Below are 20,712 nucleotides of genomic sequence, written 5' to 3'. Positions count from 1 at the left end.
TAGATAGATAGATAGATAGATAGATAGATAGATGGATGGATTTTGCTCTCAGATAAACAAAAGAAAATGAGGGGGGGGGGGGGGGGGGGAAGAATTCACAGCAACCTGAGCTCACCCTGTCACAGCATTAACACTCCTCCAGCTTATTTGATAAACAAAAGAAAATGATGTAATTAGGGGGGGGGGGAAGAATTCACAGCAACCTGAGCTCACCCTGTCACAGCATTAACACTCCTCCACGGACAACAGCTTATTTCTGTTCTTATGGACTAATTTGCAACTTTGATTTTCCACACGTTGGGTGAAAAATACCGGGTCACAGTGTCCTTCTAGATGTGAAAATTGACTGCCTGTTTCGCGGCATCTTTTTCTCTCTCTTTCTCCCCCCTAACTCACTTTTCATAGTTAATGGAGTATTCATCGCAGCAGGTTTAATTTCACTCTTTCTTTTCTATTTCGCTTTAATTAACGACGGGTTCCTCTAATCACTCTCTCTCTCTCAGCAGTCCAACAAGCTAGACCGAAAGATCTTTACCCCCCATAGAGGAGGAGAAAAAAATGAGAGGGAAGAAGCTGCTATTATCTGTCTTTGTCCCTCTCCTCTATTCTTTCTCCACTCAGGCCTGTGAAAGGATTTTGAATGTGTGACACAATCAAAAGCCTGGAGGTCATCAAACACACCGACACAGAGGAGATGTGATCCTTCCAGATCTATCTGTCTGTCTGTCTGTCTGTCTATATATCTGTATACAGTATCTATCCATCCACCAGTCCATTCATCCATCTATCGGTCTTTAGTATCTGTTCATCCACCCATCTAACTACAGTATTCAGCCATCCATTAAACTATAGTATCCTCCATCCATCCATACATCTGTCTGCAGTATCTATCCATCTGTCAATCCATTAATTCATATATACAGTATTTATCCATCCATCTGTCTATAGGATCTATTTATCCACCCATCTATCTACAGTATCCATCTGTCTCTCCAGCCATCAGTCCATCCAACCAACGTTTTCAGAATTTAAAAGTTACGTTAGTCTGTCGGAACTGTTACTAAAATAATTATAGTAGGTATACAATGCATCTTTATCACTTGCAATATAACTTTATGTCTTACAATTGCATGCGGCATTGTGACATTGTGTTTTGAGAGAGCTGAAGTCAGCATGTCCGTGCCAATGCTAACAGTAGCTCACTTCTGCCCTAGTTCATCAGCGGCTGTTAGACAACAGTGATGCTAATACTATCAGTCTGCTAAAATCTGTTAGCATGTGTGTTTCAGTGAAACCACGATAAAGGCTACAAGCTCTATCGTAGCCCAGCATCTCCATGCGCTATCTCAGTGAAACATCTCCAGGTAGAGAGAGTTCAGCCAGGCCTGTGATGGAAGTGCTATCAGCTGCTAGCATCTGGCCATGCTAGCTGCCATTCATCAATCAGTAAGGTGGTGTGGGCAAATAGGGCAGGAAAAAGTGGGGAAGGGGGAGGTGGAGATAACAAAATGGAGTCTTATCACCTGTGTCTTATCAGCTCCAGCCTTGTGTGTTCCAGACTGATTGGAAACGTACAGTTGAGAAACCGTGATAGCTGGGAAAGGGAATATTAGCACTATTACGGCCTTCAGAAACAGAATATTAAACTTTTATAGGTATAATGGACAAAACAAATACATCAAGCACAAAGTTACATATAGTAGCGTACAACGGGGCTAAAGGCGCCCCGGGGTAAAAGGCGCCTTTGATATTATTTTCATCTAAACCACTAGATGGCACAAAAACTTGGCGTAGCACTTTCCAAAACATTCCCTTTCAAGATGCACGTGAATTGTCTGATCCTTGAGGCAATCATGCTCAGCAGCGCAAAGTTGATTCTGTGCTTACTTGATCTAACATTTTATGTTTTTTTAAAGGGGTCATATGATGCGATTTCAATTTTTCCTTTCTCTTTGGAGTGTTACAAGCTCTTGGTGCATAAAGAAGATCTGTAAAGTTGCAAAGACTAAAGTCTCAAATCCAAAGAGATATTCTTTATAAAAGTTAAGAGTCAGCCACACCTACCTAAAACGTCTCGTTCTAACACGCCCCCACATATCTACATCACTATTTGGGCGGTGTTATGCAACTCTTCCCACATCTTCACGCAAAGAAAGAAGGCGTAACTTTCATTCTCGCTGTAGTATTGTTGCCGCCGCCGCCATGTCGTGAAGACGCTGTGTGCTTCGTTGTGAAAGCGAAACTACTTTGTTTGGCCTTCCAAAAGAGGACACGACTAGAAATCAGTGGTTAAGTATGTTGTAGATTTAAGTAGCAAATGAGAATCGCTAAAATTAATGCATATATTTTGAGAGAAAGGTCTTCTTTATGATTTTCAGTTTTGTTTAAGATTATTAAAGCAACAGTTTTTAAATAACGAAAGAATATGTCAAAGTATGGTATTTGGGGTAAAAAGTGCCCCTGCTGCTGCATGGTGCTAAAAGGCACAGTAATTAACATGATAATTAATAGATGGCTGATTTTTCCATTTGTTGATATGGCATGGTTAGATTCAGATGGTAAATATCATATATTATGTTGGGTGTCCATATTAGAGATAATCACCATGGTTAGAATAAAACCATCTTATTTAAAAACATGATATTAATCATATCATATAATAACATATCCGTGTGCCTTTTACCCCATGCTGGTGAGCCTTTTACCCCGTGTGTGGGGTAAAAGGCCCCTCCTCCCACCTCATACATTTATATGATTTTTAAACAAAAGAAAAATCTATAATTTTGACCCATACAATGTATTTTTGGCTATTGCTACAAATATACCCCAGCGACTTGAGACTGGTTTTGTGGTCCAGGGTCACATATGTGATGTGCCCTATACATGTGTGTCGATCATTGTTTAGATGTGAATAAAAGTAAACTAAATCTGTATCTTTGCCAATTTAGCAGACATCGCAAACATGCCATGGATATTATTGGAATATACTTGTACGTCTGACATATTTTAATAATTGAACGGATCATTTTGCATGTGATGACTCACACGATGAAAGAATGTTTAGAAGTTGTGAAGAGTATGACAGTTTCACTGAGGATCAACTAATCAGTTTTTCAAGACAGTTGTGCGTACTCTTTTGCACACGTGCGACAACATTTGCTGAAATTAATTAGAAATTCAAATCTGGTGTGAACAAGAAGCCAGACCTGAACTTATTGTTTTAAGGGAAAAAAAAAAAAAGTTCATTTAAGAATTGAGCCAAAGCAATTTTCAAAAATAAATACATACAATAAAATAAAAATGTTTCAATGGACATTTGATGCTTTGGTGTGTTAAACATTTTTGTACAGTGTCGTCAAGTGATGTCTAAAGAAAAACAATGGGTTTTGAAGCAAAATAGTAATTTGTGCCAGTAATAACTATACACAGTGAGTTATTCAGAAAAAAATGCTTCAGTATTGCAAACAAAACTATTCATTTATTTTTCTTTCAGGTTTTCTGGTCCTCACATGTGTGAAAGGTTTGTTTGAGACTTCTTGTTTTCTTCCTCGCCATGTTTTGTTTTCATCCCCTTTGTTATTCGACATCTAGCATGCCAATCTCAATGGAGCAGGAGGGGGCTCTGATCACTGTTCTCTTTTCACCATGGATAACGAGATGAGGAGAGATCCATATACCACCCCAGAAGAAGAGACACAAAGAGGGAGAGCTTGTTTTAATAGATCAAAGATGTCTCTTTCCCAAAATTGTTGCCTTTGGATCAGGCTTGACAGTAGGCTCATGCGATTCAGAATAAAACGTTTAGTTGGACCTGATGTAAGAGCTGCGATTCAAGTGAAGCCCCTTCAGCAGCTACAGAACATCACGTTGGCTGCTCTGGTCTCACATGCATGTTCTCACTGTGCCGTTCTGGCTGCTTTGGATTTGTTTATGTTCCTCTGCCAAGCATTTTGATGTAAATGATGCACATTTCAGCGCTTGCCATTTTAATCCACATCTGCCTTGTATATGCTGAAATTTTGTTGCTATATTTCCAAGAGAACTATCACTGAGGCACATATGCTACTAAACATGAAAATGATCAGTGTTTTCATGGGTTACACATTCAGTTTCTTCACTTTTTTGGCTTTTAAGAATTGTTGTAGTTACACAGTGAAAGACTGTTTGATGTTCTCAAACATTAATGAGGTCATGCTAGATGCAGGTTGCTTATTATGCAACTTTTGTTTATAAGACAGTATGTGTTGGGATAATTTTCTGTGGGTCATGGTAATATTATTTTGCAGATGATTTTTGCAAAGAGTTTTTGACCTGCAGGTCATGTTTACTGTATGATGCACATTTAAAAATACACTCATTATGCAGTTGTGTTTTAATGACTTAGGTGATTATCTGTGCAGTTAGTTAGTATTGGAAAGAAAGAACATCTTGCTAATGAATAGAAACAATGCCAAGCATTTCTCAACCAATCAACCGCTGATGCAAATGATTCAAACTACGATTTGTACAAATTACACATTAAGCTAAAAAATGGAATGTTAATATACTGTTCTCTCTCTGTCTCTCTCTCTCTCTCTCTCTCTCTCTCTCTCTCTCTCTTTATTTTACTGCTTTCTTTCTGCTTCTACTTTCTGTCTACATCTGGAGGAATGGTTTATTAGTGAGGGAGAATCATTCATTTTAATCAGTATTTTAAAGAACTGTTTCTACGGTTGGCTCAGATCCCTTAGCGTCAAGATTAAATGATGTTAGCTCTTTTTACTTTCGTAATATGTCAGAATTCCTAGTGAAACAGGCTGCAAACATGTAGGACAGGGCTTGATTTTATAGGGCTTGAGTTGCATGACTTGTGGCTGAAGTGGAGGCTTGAAATATAATGTTTGTTCTATCGGGAAAAAGAGTATCATTTCAGAGGAGTAGCAGGTTTTTATTTAATTATTTATTGGAAATAACATGCATTGATGTATTGTTCACAATAAGACCAGAAATGCTTTTTAAGAAAGTAAATAATTTGTCCACTCATTTATTGGGCTTTTTGTTACATTTAACGATGATTTTTAAACCTGTATTAAATATTTTTAAATATGTTTTTTCATCTGCCAGTTTGAAAAGGGATTTATTGATTTACATTTTTATTTTATTTATTTTTTGTTAAGTGGCACTCCTAAGCCACCATATTTTGCTTGGCTTCAATGCAAAAGAAAAAATGTAGCCATGTCAAGCCAATTGTAGCAAATTGTATTGTAAAAAAAAAGCTTCTGTCAGCTAAATGCAATAAGAGTCAATTGAATGAATATGACAAGGAGAAATTTGGAGACATTTAGCATTACATCACTTGCAGTGAATGGGTGCCGTCAGGAAGAGAGTTCAAACAGCTGAAAAAAACACATCACATTAATCCACACGACTCCATTCCATCAAATAATGTCCTGTGAAGTGAAAAGCTGTGTGTTTGCATTAAATCCATCAAGACATTTTTAACTTGAAACTGATTCTAAAATGCGAGACCTCTATTCATAATATTGCTTTCTTCAAGGAAAAGTGGTCTCATCTGAATCAGGACAGAAATATGCACAGATCAAGCATTATTTACAAGCAAAAACAGCATCCAAAACAGTTCTTCACAAATATGTTAGTGGATTTTTGATGTGAGAGGACAACAGGAGATGGACTTTTCACTGGAGGAAGCATTGTTTTGGATTTAGATTTGTTTATTACAAACATGCAGCTTTTCACTTCACAAGCCGTTAACTGATGGAGTAGAGTTGTGCCGATTACTTGTGGATTTCTGTGATGTTTTTATCAGCTGTTTAGACTCGAATTCTGACGGCACCCATTCACTGCAGAGGATCCATTGGTGAGCAAGTGATGTTATGCTACATTTCTCCAAATCTGTTCCAATGAAGAAACAAACTCATGGAACTCCGGATGAGTACATTTTCAGCAAATTTTCATTTTTGGATGAAGTATTCCTTTAAGTGATAATACTAAAATGGCTTCTGCCCACTTGCTTTTCAGCCAATCAACTGCAACTACGGCTTCATTAATATTCATGAACCAACCTGTTTTTAGCAAATGTGACCTAGGACCTCAAAATGTTACAAAATATTAAGTAGACTGTACTTTCATCCCTCACAGCCTCATTTTACTTCACGTCAAATTAAATATGCTGTCTCTCATTGTACTATCATACACACTACACAGCCCACACATGGACATGATCTAAAAACAGAAACATGTTAGGTGTGCAGCAGCTGGCTGATAAAGTCTCTGTCTCTTGTCCAAGTCACCTAGGGACCCCTAAACCAAATTTATCCGTAGGAGCCTCACTTCTCCGCTGCCGAGCTGTTCTCCATTCCTTTACCCACAGCCATAAATCTGGCCTCTAACAAACTCTGGGATATACAGACCACCTGATACATGTAACCCAGGAACCTTTGCTCACACGAGAAACACAGAAGAGTACGGGCCCCCGCTGTTTAACTACCTCTGCTGGAACGCCTTTGGCTAGCATGTGCTGTTGTTTTAAAACTCACGTTTTTGGCCACTCACGTCTCCCTGGTGGAATAAAGGCAGTAATGAAAAACAGACAGTCACCAGAAATCACAAACCTAAGAGAACTGTAGTTCATTTGTTTAAAAGATTGTTAAGCAGAACATTTTTCCAATCATGTAACATGACAGTCTTCTGAGACCTAAACCCTTAGAAGGGCCTCCACTGCCATTAACACGGCTGTAAAAGATGTATTACTTTATATATTGATGCAGTCCTGAGAAAACAGCTTTATTTGGAGGTGTTTCTTACTAGGGGATTGCCCACTGAAATGTGTGTCAAGAGAGCATGGAACAATTAAGAATATGTTTTCTAAATAAAACACTGTTTTTCTCTACTTAGCTCATCTTCCTGCCAAGCTCTGGCATTGACCCATTTACAACTGCTGCTGCACATGTTGGCACTAATACCATCTGCATTCTGATACCTTCATTAACACATTACTGCAACAACTCTATCAATGTGTATCCCATTTATGGTTGTCTGATTTGTTTCCATGGTGATCGTGCTCCAAAAAAATGAGCTGTCAGTCATTAAGAATGGAGTCCAGTCAGGAACTGAGCATCACTTGAGCATCATTAATCACACACACACACAAACACATAAGGGTGAGTAAATGATGACAGAATTTTTATGGCTGCCTTTTATGATGCTTTCATGGAATACATTTATATATACATGTGTGTATGTGTGTGAATATCCTTTATATATAACAGCAAAACAAAATAAGGCTGAGTAAATAATGACAGGATTTGCATTTATGAGTTAACTATTCCTTGTTGTCTTAATAACTAGGCAGCAAAAAAAAAAATCTCATTATTTCTCTCCATGTTTCATTTATTTTTCCCTCTCTCCTTCTCTTTCTCTCAGTCGTCAGAAGGAGCCACCTCAGCAGACATCAGTGTCAGAGTGATTGGCCCTGGGTGACGGTGCTTGAACTGGGGCTGAGAGGCTGGTATTACTCATTGCCAGTGTGTGTGTGTGTGTGTGTGTGTGTGTGTGTGTGTGCTGTTGCTTCCTCTGTGGCCTCTGCTAATGTGTGTGTGTGTGTGAGTGAGTGTGTGTGTGTGTGTGTGGATGGCTTTAGGGAGGTGCATGACATTGACTCTAGACTCAAAAAAACTCAGGAGTAAGAGTCACCTTTTTCTCCAAGAACAAAGAAGAGAAATTCTTGGCAATGAAATATGCAACAAAATCTTGAATCTTGAATCTATTAGAAATTTTCGTAACAGATTCCAACATAGCACTCTGTAAGAAAAAAAAAAAAGACATCTTTAAATGGTTCAATGGCTTGACACTGGAACAACACCCTCAAAAGATACACCTTTGTAACTTATCAACCTCTAAAGGCATTTAGTACATATTAGTTCATCAAGGTGTATGGCAAGGATCTGTCCCAGTGACAAGATGTATCTTTTTTTTTTTTTCTGGCAGTGCACAGTAATAAACAAAGAAAATGAGATATTTTAGAACACATGGTTCCCAGTGGGACTATTGCGATTATTAATGGAATAAAATGTCCATTTATCAGTAACAGCAATAAAGTACTTTAAGGTTGTGCTTCATTGTATATGTATAAAACATTTATAATATAGGCCTAATAAAGTAAGGAAAAAACCTGAAATTATACCTTTAGCTCCTGATCATTTCCTTTAACTGACTATAACAGCAGGAGATTGCTCTAAAACATGTGAGGTTCTGATAAAGATTTCACAGTATAGAACAGAAAATCCTGTGGGTATTTCATTTTATACAGTAGGATCTTATTTGATCCCATCAGGACACTTTAGGTTTAATTCCAAACGATGATAGATTTTCAAAAGGAATCACTTTCCTTGAGGATTTTTGACTTGGGAACTATGTACCCAAGGCTTTTTATTCATACAATATGCAAACTTTGATTTCAGTCTAATATTAAAGGACAATATTACGTTCTCTCTGCACTGTAAGCATAAACTCTCACTGGCAGCATTAGCAACACAGTATAGCTGAGGGTGGCCCTCGAGTGCAGCTGTCATATCATTTCCACAAATTAGCCAGTACATACACAAACTTGTGGTTTTATAGCGGGACTGGATTACCATAGTGGGCTACTGTTAAAGAACAGCAATAAATTTGTCGCCCTCACCGCGACATGAAGCTCAATATGGTGTTTTTAAGAACGCGCACTACATGCATCACGCGAGCAAACAGACTCTCGAGTCTTGTTATCCCGCTCAACGACTCATAAAGCAGTAAAAGTCCGTTCCAACCGGGGGGAGAGCACTAAGTTTGCTCTTTGGCCTGGTATGAATAACAATGTACATTGTCAGAGACCTTTGTGACCGGGGGTCTATTGAGAAAGCGAGACACAGCCCGCCTTGAAAGAGAGAGCGCTAATCGAATGAGGGATAATGAGACAGATGCTCGCGTGCCTTTACAACGGCAGCGCGCGCTCGTTCACGCGCATTCCAGCGACACTAGAAGCAAAGTTCGCACGCAAGTTTGGACCTCATTTGGCCTGCATTCCACCTGCTGCGGCCTTTGTATGGCTGGAGAAGGACAGAATATCAATGACAAAAGTTGAATCCGTGGCCTGGTTTTATGGCACATGCGAGGGATGCGCCTCTGTCAGGGAGATTGAGACGCAGTGGCCCCATATGGTGTCGTAAATTTGTACTATCACCCTAAAAATATTTGATATATGTCAAAGTTGCACCTGCCTCTCAAGTTGGTTTTCACTTAAATGTATTAGTTTCATTATCGCATTGTTCGCGACTTTTAAATGGGTTATGTCAGATGAGGGATTAAAAAAAAAATAATAATTATAAGCCAAACCGTGTCCAAGTGCATTTGACTGTGCATCTGTTTTTACTTATCGCACTTCTTTTAGACTGTGTGATTTTTCATGCAACACTGCGGGCATTCCAGAACCCCCCAAATTCAGCAAAGACTTTGACGTCTTTGTTCAGGCAATGTGATTAGAGCAGAGGTAATTGCATTAAGGCTTCGGAGCCAAAGAGAGCGCTCGGCCGTATCAAACCTTGTTAAAATCGTCCTGCTAAAATTGGCCGGGCGAAACGCAGACGATTCGCAAACACTGCGTCTTATGAAAAGAATAAACTAAACAAAAGAAAGTGTCGGGGTCAAACGTGCGCCTTCTGGTAATGCTGAAATTTCACGGTAATCACTTTCCCAAACAGTCGCTAGAATACCCCAGTGTCTCAGTATGGGCCCTTTTGGTTTGTTAAAGCACATGGAACTCCAGAATTGGGAAACGAGGAGCAGCATTTCTGTCAAATCTGTCGCCAAAGGGGGTTTATTAATCCAAGCCCAACTTCTGTGGGTTTGATATGGTTGGCTACATTTCCACGGGTTAACATATCACCATGGGAATTTGAGTGAGAGTCAGGAAATAGGCCATTTAATGTATTGTATTCATCCGTTTGCCCGTGAGCTTGATAGATCAATTGAATTTTCCCCGTTTTTACACTTTCAAACTGAACTAATTTCCCTCTATTGTTTAGACTCAAAGAAAGCTTTCTCTCAAAGAGGAACCATATGAACCATGTACAAATGCAAATGACCCTGCACAGATGATCCGGTCCAGACTGTGCACTTTTTTAAGCGCTTACATGGATGTTAGGTTAATACATTTTGCGGGAACCACACAAAAAGACATGCACGCGATGTAAAACCTTATTATTCACGTGAGCAGAGCTGTTTGTGCGCGTGAGCGAGTTTTTTTTTTTTTCACTCATTCACCACAACAAGTGATTCGACACACAGCTTAAACTCAAACGTATGGCAGATGAGGAGTCGGTATAGCACGTGAGAATACTTGAACCCCAGAAAGGGAAAGCGGGTGACACTAAAAGGATTTAAGAAAGGCACTTAAGCAGTTTTTGAAACATATTTGACAGCTGATGCAAAGATTAGTCTAGTCCTCCAAAATGAATGACCTATAAGTGATGTTTTAGTGTAAGCATCTGCTGTAGGAGTGTTTTAACATCAGTTTAACCAATTAGAATTGAGCTACATGGGTGAAATTAGATATGCACTACTCCCATGAGGTGAATATAGAAGTTGTAAGATTTATGTGGGGAAAAAAAAAAAATGATAGTAATTCTGAGTTAAGGAAGTAGAATATAATGTCTGTCTTGATTATGGTAATGGATGTTAAAGAACTGCAGGTTCTCTTGTATAATTTGATGTACACGACATCATAGCATCCACACAAGCTTTTCATCTAGATATTAAGTTAGAAATACTGTAGTTGACCAGATTGTAACACTTTCCTTTCCATTGTACTTCTAGGGACCGACATTTGACATTATCATGAGACTAACACACACTCTGTTATATGTATTTAAAATTGAGGTCGTAGTTCTATATTTGCTTCCCATTTTTATTTGATTGGATTGTATATTTATTAACCTAATTATTTATATATTTTATACAGGATGATGGAGAAGCAAATGAAAAGTGCAGGAAGCAAGAGGTGGAACAGGACTAGGACATGACTTGAACCCAAGGACCCCACAAGCACAACAGTCCTTTATATGTCAGAGCAACACACTTCCCTCCGTGCATAATCATTTTTTCATTTGGTGTTACAGTCCACCACACTATTTGGGGTTTCCCACATTTCCATGCTATCAGAGCACTCTGGAGAACCTTTATGCAACTTTTAGAAGGTGTCTTATATATCCCATTAGTATTTTTTGGAATTCTTGCAGGAACTCTTCTTGCAAGTTGCTCTCTTTTTTAAAGATGCCTATTGGTTCTCTAGCATGATGATTTTGGGAACCCTAATGGTACCTAATCTTTTCATATTTACAACTGCACTCTTCATATTTGATGTTAATTTAAACAATTTAGGGATGCATAATGTTTCAAAACTATTTTATATCAGAAAAGTATGGGAATGTTATAAATAGTCACATATTTATATTATATATTATATTAAGTGTTTAAAAACACTGAGTTACAGATAGAACAGAACAGTTCTCACCCGACACACAGATTCATAAACGAGGCCACATTATGAATGCGTCTTTGCTGTAGCTGCACAAATTTGCCAAAATGACATTCTACTATGCTTATCCTAAAATAGAGTTAAATATTAAGTGAATAAATTGGATTAACAGTCATCTAGAGGGAAAGTTAATCTCAGGGGGGAGAGAAAGACCCTAAAGGGCGGAGTTATCCACTTCCTTTCTCCCCTTCATTTAATTGGGATCTATAGTGGCTTTGTGTTGAATGGTCAGTCGCAGAGAGAAGAGGCAGCCCTTGGTTTAGGAGAAGCGTTTTGTCTGAAGCCGTGGCTCTAAAGGAGGCTTTGCTATTTTGGGTTAGTCAGTCAAAGAGAGGGAGACAGGTACGCACGCGCATAGTCTCTCCAGACGGAGGTTGCGCTCCAGTCTCTTGATACGCGCAACAGATTTCTCGTTAGTGACAGAGGGATATGCGCTTTTGGTTTTAATGCCATTGCTTGTTTTAAGCTCCTGCGCTCTGCTGATTTTTCAAGACCTGTTTTTGTCGTCGAAATCTTTAGAGAAGACGTTTTTCTTTCGGATTTGGATATGATTTTGAGACCATAACAACGCATGTAAAGGACTGTGACAGCTCAACAAAGGAAGCGACCGTCACTTTGAGAGTTTATTTCTGTGCCTGTCGGAGCCCAACATGGATACCAGTAAGGGCACAGTGTTCTGTGCCACTTTACTTAAACTTGCTGTGCTCGTGATATTGGCACGACACGTCTCGGCGAAAACTCTGAAATACCAAGTTTACGAAGAGCAGAAGGTGGGTACAGTTATCGCCAGACTTCGTGAAGATGTCGCTGATGTTTTGTCCAAACTTCCGAGCTCGATTCCGTTACGCTTTAGAGCCATGCAGCGCGGCAGCGCGTCTCTTCTCTCCGTGCGCGACCAGGATGGAGAGATCAGCATCAGGACCAAAATAGACCGCGAGAAACTGTGCGAGAAGAATCTCAACTGCACTATCGAATTTGACGTCCTCACCCTTCCCACGGAGCACCTACAGCTGTTCCACATCGAAGTGGAAATTCTGGACATTAACGACAATGCGCCACAGTTCGCGCGCCCCGTCATTCCCATAGAGATCTCCGAAACCGCCGCCGTGGGGACGCGCATTCCCCTTGACAGCGCCATCGATCCAGACGTCGGAGAGAACTCTCTGAACACATACTCTCTGACTCCGTCTGACTTTTTTATGATTGATATTCTAACCAGAACCGATGGCGCCAAGTACGCGGAGCTCGTTGTGCTTAAAGAGCTGGATAGAGAGGTACGAGCGAGCTATGAACTCCAGCTTACCGCCTCAGACAGGGGCGTTCCCCCAAAATTCGGAACAACGCTCCTGAAAATCAGCATAGCTGACTCGAACGACAACAATCCTGTGTTTGAGAAGCCATCTTATGTGATCAACTTGCTTGAAAATTCTCCTTTAGGCAGTTTGCTTATTGATCTGAATGCCACTGACCCAGATGAAGGGACCAATGGGAAAATCGTATATTCTTTTAGCAGTCACGTGTCACCTAAAATTTTAGAGACTTTTAAGATTAATTCTGATAATGGTCATTTGACACTGATGAGGAAAGTTGACTTTGAAAGCACACATTTGTATGACATAGATGTTCAAGCTCAAGACATGGGTCCCAATTCAATGCCAGCACACTGTAAAGTCATAATAAAAGTGGTGGATGTGAATGACAACAAGCCTGACATTAGTATCAATTTGATGTCCACTGGGAATGAGGAGATAGCTTATATATCAGAGACGGCTCCTGTAGATACATTTGTGGCTCTGGTGAGGGTGGATGACCTGGACTCTGGGTTGAATGGAGAGGTGGAGTGCCGTCTCCATGGCCAAGGTCATTTCAGGCTGCAAAAGACATATGAGAAGAACTACATGATCCTTACAAATGTCAGTTTGGACCGAGAGAAGAGGTCCGAGTTCAGCTTGACTGTTATAGCTGAAGACAAAGGCTCTCCAAGTCTGTCAACCATCAAACACTTCACTGTGCAGGTCCAGGATGAGAATGACAACGCGCCAAAGTTTGAGAAGGGCAGGTATGAGATTTCCAAGGCAGAGAACAACTCACCAGGAGCTTATCTGTCATCTGTGAGGGCCTCAGATCCAGACCTGGGCCCGAATGGTCAAGTGAGCTACTCTATACTTGAATGTACAGTCCATGGGAGCTCCATCTCCACTTACGTCACCATTGACCCCTCTAATGGAAACATTTATGCACTACGTACTTTTGATCGCGAAGATGTGAGTCAGATCTCGTTCTTAGTCCAGGCCCGGGATTCTGGAAGTCCTCCACTGCGTAGTAATGTGACCATTGTGTTGACTGTCTTGGACGAGAACGACAACAGACCGGTCATCACAATGCCTCAGCTGTGGAACCACACGGCTGATGTTCCAGTATCCAAATACGCAGAGGTTGGTGACGTGTTAACTATTGTCCACGCGATAGACTATGATGCCGGCTCCAATAGTGACCTTTCGTGTTCTGTAGTAGGGGGCAATGAGGCAGGTTACTTCGCTATGGATGCTAAAACATGTGAAATTCGGACCAACGTCAGCATGCAGGACATTCCACAGGATCACGTGGAGCTGACCATCCTAGTGCAGGACCATGGTGCTCAACCCCTCAGCGCCAGAGCCCTACTAAGACTTTCGCTTTATGAAAACATTGAGAACCACATGAACCCCCATCTGACAGGTGGAGGAAGTGGAGATGGCCCTCTAGATGTGTCCATGATCATCATCATCTCCCTTAGTGCGATCTGCGCCGTTCTGCTTCTCATCATGGTGGCCTTTGCCCTTCGCTGCTCACGTGAAAAGAAGGACACTCACTCATACAACTGCAGGGTGGCTGAGTCTACTTACCAACAGCACCCTAAAAAGCCCTCACGGCATATCCACAAGGGCGACATCACCCTGGTGCCCACCGTCAACGGGACCCTCCCAATCCGGGCACACCATCACTCACCAACCTCCTCGCCCGGACCTGAACGGGCCCACATGAGCAGCCGGCAGAGCCAACACAGCCGCCAATCACTGAACAGCTTGGTCACTATTTCCTCCAATCACATCCCTGAGAACTTCGCCCTGGAACTTATACATGCCACGCCCCCTGTGGAGGTAAAAGCAAAACTTGCATATTTAAACAGTGTACTTGATGCTAATCATCATAAAGAGCCCGTGAATTATCTGTCCATGTTTATACTCGTCTTTTCATTCACCAATGTCAACATAACATTCAGGTAACTGTGTGTTGTTCTCGCACTAACGCTTTTCATTTATTCATTCATGTGTGTGTGTGTGTGTGTGTGTGTGTGTGTGTGTGTGTGTATGTGTGTGTGAATGATAGTCGTGTTCCATCAGTATTTTTTTTTATTTATGTCATCTGTTTTTGCTATAGCAAGTCTCACAGCTCCTTTCAATACTCCATCAGGGTCAGTATCAGCCGCGGCCCAGCTTCAGAGGGAACAAATACTCTCGCAGCTACAGGTAAACTTACAAACAAACAAATACTACGCTTCAAGCTCCAACTCCTTATTTGGGCATGATGTGCTCTAAATAGTATGGTAGAGTAGATGGGTAGTGATACTCAACCTGTTGTGTGCTGCTGGTTCGATAGGATTGGATGATAGGTATTCTAAAATGTTTGTGGTAGAATAGGACAGAACTTCCCTGTTGCCGTGGTCACCCACGTTCGCAGATCCTGATTGGACTGCTCCTCACATGAGGTCATAGCTTGCTTTCTGTGCTTTTTTTTTCTTTCCTCTCATCTGCATTTTGTTCTTGGATCATGTCATTTTATCCCGTGCATATTGTTGAAACCATTGTTCCATACAATAATGCATTTCAATGTCCAGCTGATGATTTAAAAACATACTAGCTTTAGATAGTTGCACTTTTTTGTCTTGCATGCCTCTGCTAGTGAATCAAAATATTTAAGGGACATTTTGGGGTGTGAGATTAAATGCATGGTGCCAAAGAGACATTGAATAGATCTGTTTATATGATGGCTAAATAAAGATATAGTCTGTGCAAGTTAAAATGATGGGTGGGGCGTATGCTTGCCTGTTTTGCATATGCAAGTTCCTAGACTGTATGCAATGCATACAGATGCTTTTGGGAAACTTTTAAGTGTTTTAGCTGACTTAATACAATCAAACATATAATGCCACTCTGAATGTGGTACATGTTTGATATCTCTAACGAATCACTTTTAAACAGATTTTTTTGTAGGTAATTGATTTTAGTGATTGTTTGAACTTGAATATTGTAAATAGTTTTTAATAATTAGCCTATATGTTATGCTGCATACTCCATAGAATCATGTTTAACCTGTAACTGTGTTTGTGTGAATGTGTGTGCAGGTACGCCCTCCAGGACATGGATAAGTTCAGTCTGAAAGATAGTGGGCGTGGCGACAGTGATGCGGGCGACAGCGACTGCGAGATGGGCCGTGATTCGCCCATCGACCGGTTGCTAGGCGACGGCTTCGGAGACCTCTTCCACAGCGACGGCCACCAGCGTCTCCACCCAGGTGAGAAATGAAGTCCAATTGGTCTCTCATGCGGTTTCTTACCTTTTTATCACCCTGAATTATGACATTCATCAGCTTGATTATATTGAGCACATCGCATTTATGCTGCAGTTTAACACCCCGTCTACAGTGGCTTACTTTTATTACGTTGTGAACAGGTGCAGGTATAAATTAAATGGCCCGCACTGTGCTTTTATACTCAATATGCATGTGAAAATTAAGGAAAAGGCCTTTAAATGATCTGGTTCTTGGTTGAAATCATGTTATTTTTTTAACCACTACCTTTTGCAGTGTCAATCTCTTTTATCAGTAGCTTAAGACAGTCTATGTGCATGCGTGGAGGCGTGGACCGGAGTGTTATTTCCCTGTATTCATTCTCTTCTGACAGCCCTATGCTTTCAAAATCTGAACTGAGGAAAATTCACCGTAATTGCTTTCACAATGCAGTTAAACCCCCCTTCCGCACGCACACACTCTCTTTTCTCTCCCCAGAGGGCCACTATTTCAGCCCTGCTCTTCCTCTTTCATAGAGAGAAAGAAGCAACCTGTGCGCATCGATTAGAGTTTCACCCTTTCCTCACCAAAGCAGTTTATTGTAATTTTCACTCAGTTCCATTTCCTCCATCCCAATTCCAGTTTGTCCTCTCCATTTTTATTCCCTTGCTGCTTTGTCTCTAATATTCAAATTCAGTCATATCTGATTTTTGTGAGGCGACTTTGCCAGAGTAATGAATAATAATCCAGCTTAACAAAGGATGTCAGCCTCCACAAGAGAAACTGGAATAGAAGAATGACAAACTCTCAATCTCCTCAGCTTCTCAAGCTCTCTCCCCGACGCACCCACCCACCTCTGAAATCCTTCTCTAAGTTCCTAACCTTATCATCCCTCCTCGTTTTCCCATTCTCTTTCATCCCTTTGTTTTCCTCACTTTCCTTTCTCCCGTTTTTTACATGCCCAGATGAAATTTCATTGCTCAGAGGTTGCTCTTTCATAGCTCAGGAGATTTATGTTTCATTTAAGTACAGTATCAAATTTGTCTCAGGGGTTTCTCCTAAAATGTCTAGCAATAAAATTAGATACAAGTTAGACAGTGGCTGAGAAGTATGGTAGATAATGTGGTCTCGGAGGAATTAAATGAAAAATGTTGTATTTAATATTGAAATCTCATTTTTGATAAGCAGAATAGTTTGAAACATTGTAAAGATCTCATCAGAAATGCTACACTCTTAAGAATAAAGATTCTTTATTGGCATTCGTGGTTCCAGAAAGAACCTTTAAAATCCATGGAACCCTTTCAATGCACAAAACACTCTTTATAGTGGAAAATGTTCTTCTGATTATGAAAATGTTATTCATATTAAGAAAACAATGAACTGTTCAGTGACTCTTCTATGGCTCTTCTATGGCATCAGTGCGAAAAGTCTCTTTTAGAACCATGAATTTCTCAGAAAAAAAAAAACAGGAGACTTAAGCAAAAGTCTCCTTTTGCTTCCCAGTTAATCTCCTGTCTGATCAGGAGAAACAACTGAGATATTAAAAAACAGTTTTAAAATGATAGTTTTGATATTTACAATCCAAATTTAAATGAAATTTGCTCTCAATTGCTCCTAAAACTCACTGAAAAATGTCTCTTTGTCTTTCTCTTAGCAGTCATGAGATTGTGTACCGAGGAGTGCCATGTGTTGGGTCACTCTGACCAGTGCTGGATGCCATCTCAGGCATCTTCGGATTACCGTGCGAACATGTACATCCCCGGAGAAGAGAGCAGGCCTCAGGTCCTCGAGGAGGACCAGCAGTCAGTCGACTCAGCTAAGAAGAGCTTTTCTACCTTTGGAAAAGACAACGAGGAGGAATGCGGCAGTTCGCTGCTGTCAGAAATTAACAACGTCTTCCGACGTCTCCTGCCAACTTCTTACGCTGAGGTCAGTGAGATTGAAGGATGCGCTGGGTTGCCCACTTCCTCCATCGGCATGGAGATCAGAAAGGGCTTCCTGCCGGGTAAGGCGTCGTCTACAGGCCCCACCTACCCGCAGGGTGTTGCTGTGTGGGCAGCCAATACTCACTTTCAGAATCCTGGAGGTGCCGTGGTGAGCGGTCACGGCTCGACCAATCACGCGGCATCGCAGGCACATTTAAAATGGCTGCCGGCGATGGAGGAGATCCCAGAGAACTATGAAGAGGACGACATGGAGAGTGTGCTCAGCCAACGGCAGGGAAAACGCAACGACATGAGACACGAAGTTGTTGACGCTAGCGAACTGGTTGCCGAAATTAACAAATTGCTTCAGGATGTATGCCAGAGCTAAACAACAATCTGTTAAAGAACATTTCCCTATCTCTTTCTTTTTCGTTCGCTCTATTTTCATAGAGTGAACTAATCATTGAAAGGAGGAGAAAGGGAGAGAGTTCAGCGCTGTAGCCTTGATTGAGTCGCATGTGGAAGCATTTCGGTTAATATTGTTTACTTGGTATGACTTTTGGTCTTTTGTCCAAAAGTGAACACAATGTGATTGTAAACACCTTTTATGTTTTTTTTACTCCGTATTTATATATGTGTATATACGTGTGTTTGTACAGAAAGCAATACAAATGTCTATTTTTATACAGCATTTCACTGCATGTACCTAAAATTAAACCAAGATTTGTTTGTATACTTGAACATGTTTAATGTGTGTTTGAGCGTGTGTGAGTGTGTGCATGAGGATGTTTTAATCAATACAGAGTTTACAGTGTATACAAACTGTTGTTGGTGGTCCAGTTCTCTGTTATCATTATTGTGAACACCGAAATACTCTTACCAGAATGGTTTAACCATGAGTGACTGTGAAAAATTTCTTGGGACCTTATTAGGATTTTTCTCTTTGTCAGCAAACCTTTCTGTTACGATTTTACAATAATGTTGCATTAAAAACATACCTTTGGAAATACCTCTTTCACACTGTCTGTTTTCATTCATTATTTATTCAGCAAATCTATGGTCTTAGATGTAATTATGTTTACCCTATCGCAAATCCGGCTTCATAAGCTTTCATTATGAAAGCATATTTTACAGTTAGCCTTGGAACTTGTTGAAAATGAACTAGACAGAATCGATCAACTCCCTACAGAATCTAACCAGTGATTCTTATAACAGACAGGCATATGTTTTCATGGACCTCCGCCACTGCTGCTTTCACTAAGAGCTGCCCCTTTTGAGCAGAGCAAGTATTGCAGCCACAAAAAAATTTAATAAATAAATGTTCCATAGCCATAAGGAGGAGTGCTAAACAAATCCTTTTTGTGCTTAAAAATCTGATTAATGACTTTATTAAAGTACACGTTTGATCTAGAAAACCCAGAAAGGGTGTAATTCTGCCCTGGTTACATAGCCATAACTCCTAGCTATAACCCTGAGTAATTAGCTCATAGAAAGATTATGGCTTTACATAAAACACGCCATGCCCCCCAAATATTGTTATCAGTGGTGTCTAATTACTTCATACACATGTATAATGTATACAGGCCACTGAATCTTTCATACAATGATCAATACATATCCTAGCATATGTATGCGTGTGGGTCTATGTATGATCTATGTTTGCATGTTTATAAATGTGTGTTCTTGTGTTTTGTGTGTATGTGTGCTTAACACCTGTCGGTGTGTATAATTTAACAGCAGGCAGCTGTTCAGGATTAGTAATCTGGAGTGCAGCCAGTCGATGTGATGCAGTGTGGAATCATCTATGCTGGCCTGACCACAGCATAGAGCGGCTATTATCCACACACACACACTCGCTCAACATTTTTTTTTAACTTTTTTTTATTTTATTTTTTATTATTATTTTATTTTACTTTATTATTCTTTGCAGCAAGTGGAGAGCAGGCTTTATTCTCACACAATCACCTCTTTCAGTATGCATGTTAGTGTAATCGTATGGTGTAAATGGTTGGCACTCTGGATTTGAATACAAAAATCTTACAAGGTGGAAGCTACTTTGACTGTACAACCTTGAACCTGGGTTCTTCTTCCTCATACCTTTGACCATAAGCCATGCTTTAAACCTGATGATTGTAAGTGCAGGGCAGTTAACCTCAACATGCTCCTTACAATTAGTAAATTGCTTTGCATAAAAGTGTCTGCAACACCGACGATAACTAATCATCAGGAATGAATACTGCAGCCAGTGAGCGCCACCCTATTCATTTAGGCTAAGTTGGGTTCCTGTGTGCAGCGGGGGTGTTAATTCACCTCAGGGTCAGTTTAATTCGCTTCCTCTCTGCTGAGCATTACTTGTGGTGTGAGGTTCCCATTTTCCTGCTGAGTAACTCTGAGGTAAAACTAATGACAGAACTGGACTGTACTGTCATTTAAGCCTTGATGAATTAATCAGAAATCCAGTTATAATTTAGATTTATGCATTTATTCTTCCCCACAGTGGCTTAGTATGTGCTTGTCAAATTTATTAGACCCCACTACCCAATGTAAGGTTTGTGCCACAGCTGCCCTGTAGCAACTCATAATGTAATAACTACACATAATCTAAAAACTGCACATAATGTAATAAGTATTACATTATTATTGTAATAAAATGTTCATAATGTAATAATT

General features: G+C 40.3%; 1 protein-coding gene across 4 annotated transcripts; it reads left to right on the top strand.

Annotated features, from left to right (window-relative positions):
- The first annotated feature begins 11,812 nt into the window (after window positions 1-11,812).
- On the top strand, window positions 11,813-18,991 carry LOC107746447 (protocadherin-18-like). Of its 4 annotated transcripts, none has more exons than XM_016560670.1 (4): window positions 11,813-14,709; window positions 15,023-15,078; window positions 15,954-16,123; window positions 17,775-18,991. In XM_016560670.1, the coding sequence occupies exons 1-4, from the start codon at window positions 12,220-12,222 to the stop codon at window positions 18,428-18,430; spliced, it is 3,372 nt and encodes a 1,123-aa protein (XP_016416156.1). In that variant the 5' UTR covers window positions 11,813-12,219; the 3' UTR covers window positions 18,431-18,991. The 4 variants fall into 4 exon arrangements, with proteins under 4 accessions (XP_016416156.1, XP_016416155.1, XP_016416154.1 ...); XM_016560669.1 differs by having other exon boundaries at window positions 17,772-18,991; XM_016560668.1 differs by having other exon boundaries at window positions 14,990-15,078.
- Window positions 18,992-20,712: the final 1,721 nt, after the last annotated feature.

Source organism: Sinocyclocheilus rhinocerous, unplaced genomic scaffold (genome assembly GCF_001515625.1).
Source record: "Sinocyclocheilus rhinocerous isolate Xijiao unplaced genomic scaffold, SAMN03320098_v1.1 scaffold2724, whole genome shotgun sequence".
NCBI classification, from domain to species: Eukaryota; Metazoa; Chordata; class Actinopteri; order Cypriniformes; family Cyprinidae; genus Sinocyclocheilus; species Sinocyclocheilus rhinocerous.
Note: the sequence above shows the minus strand (reverse complement) of the source record. Positions and strands in the feature narration are given on the sequence as shown.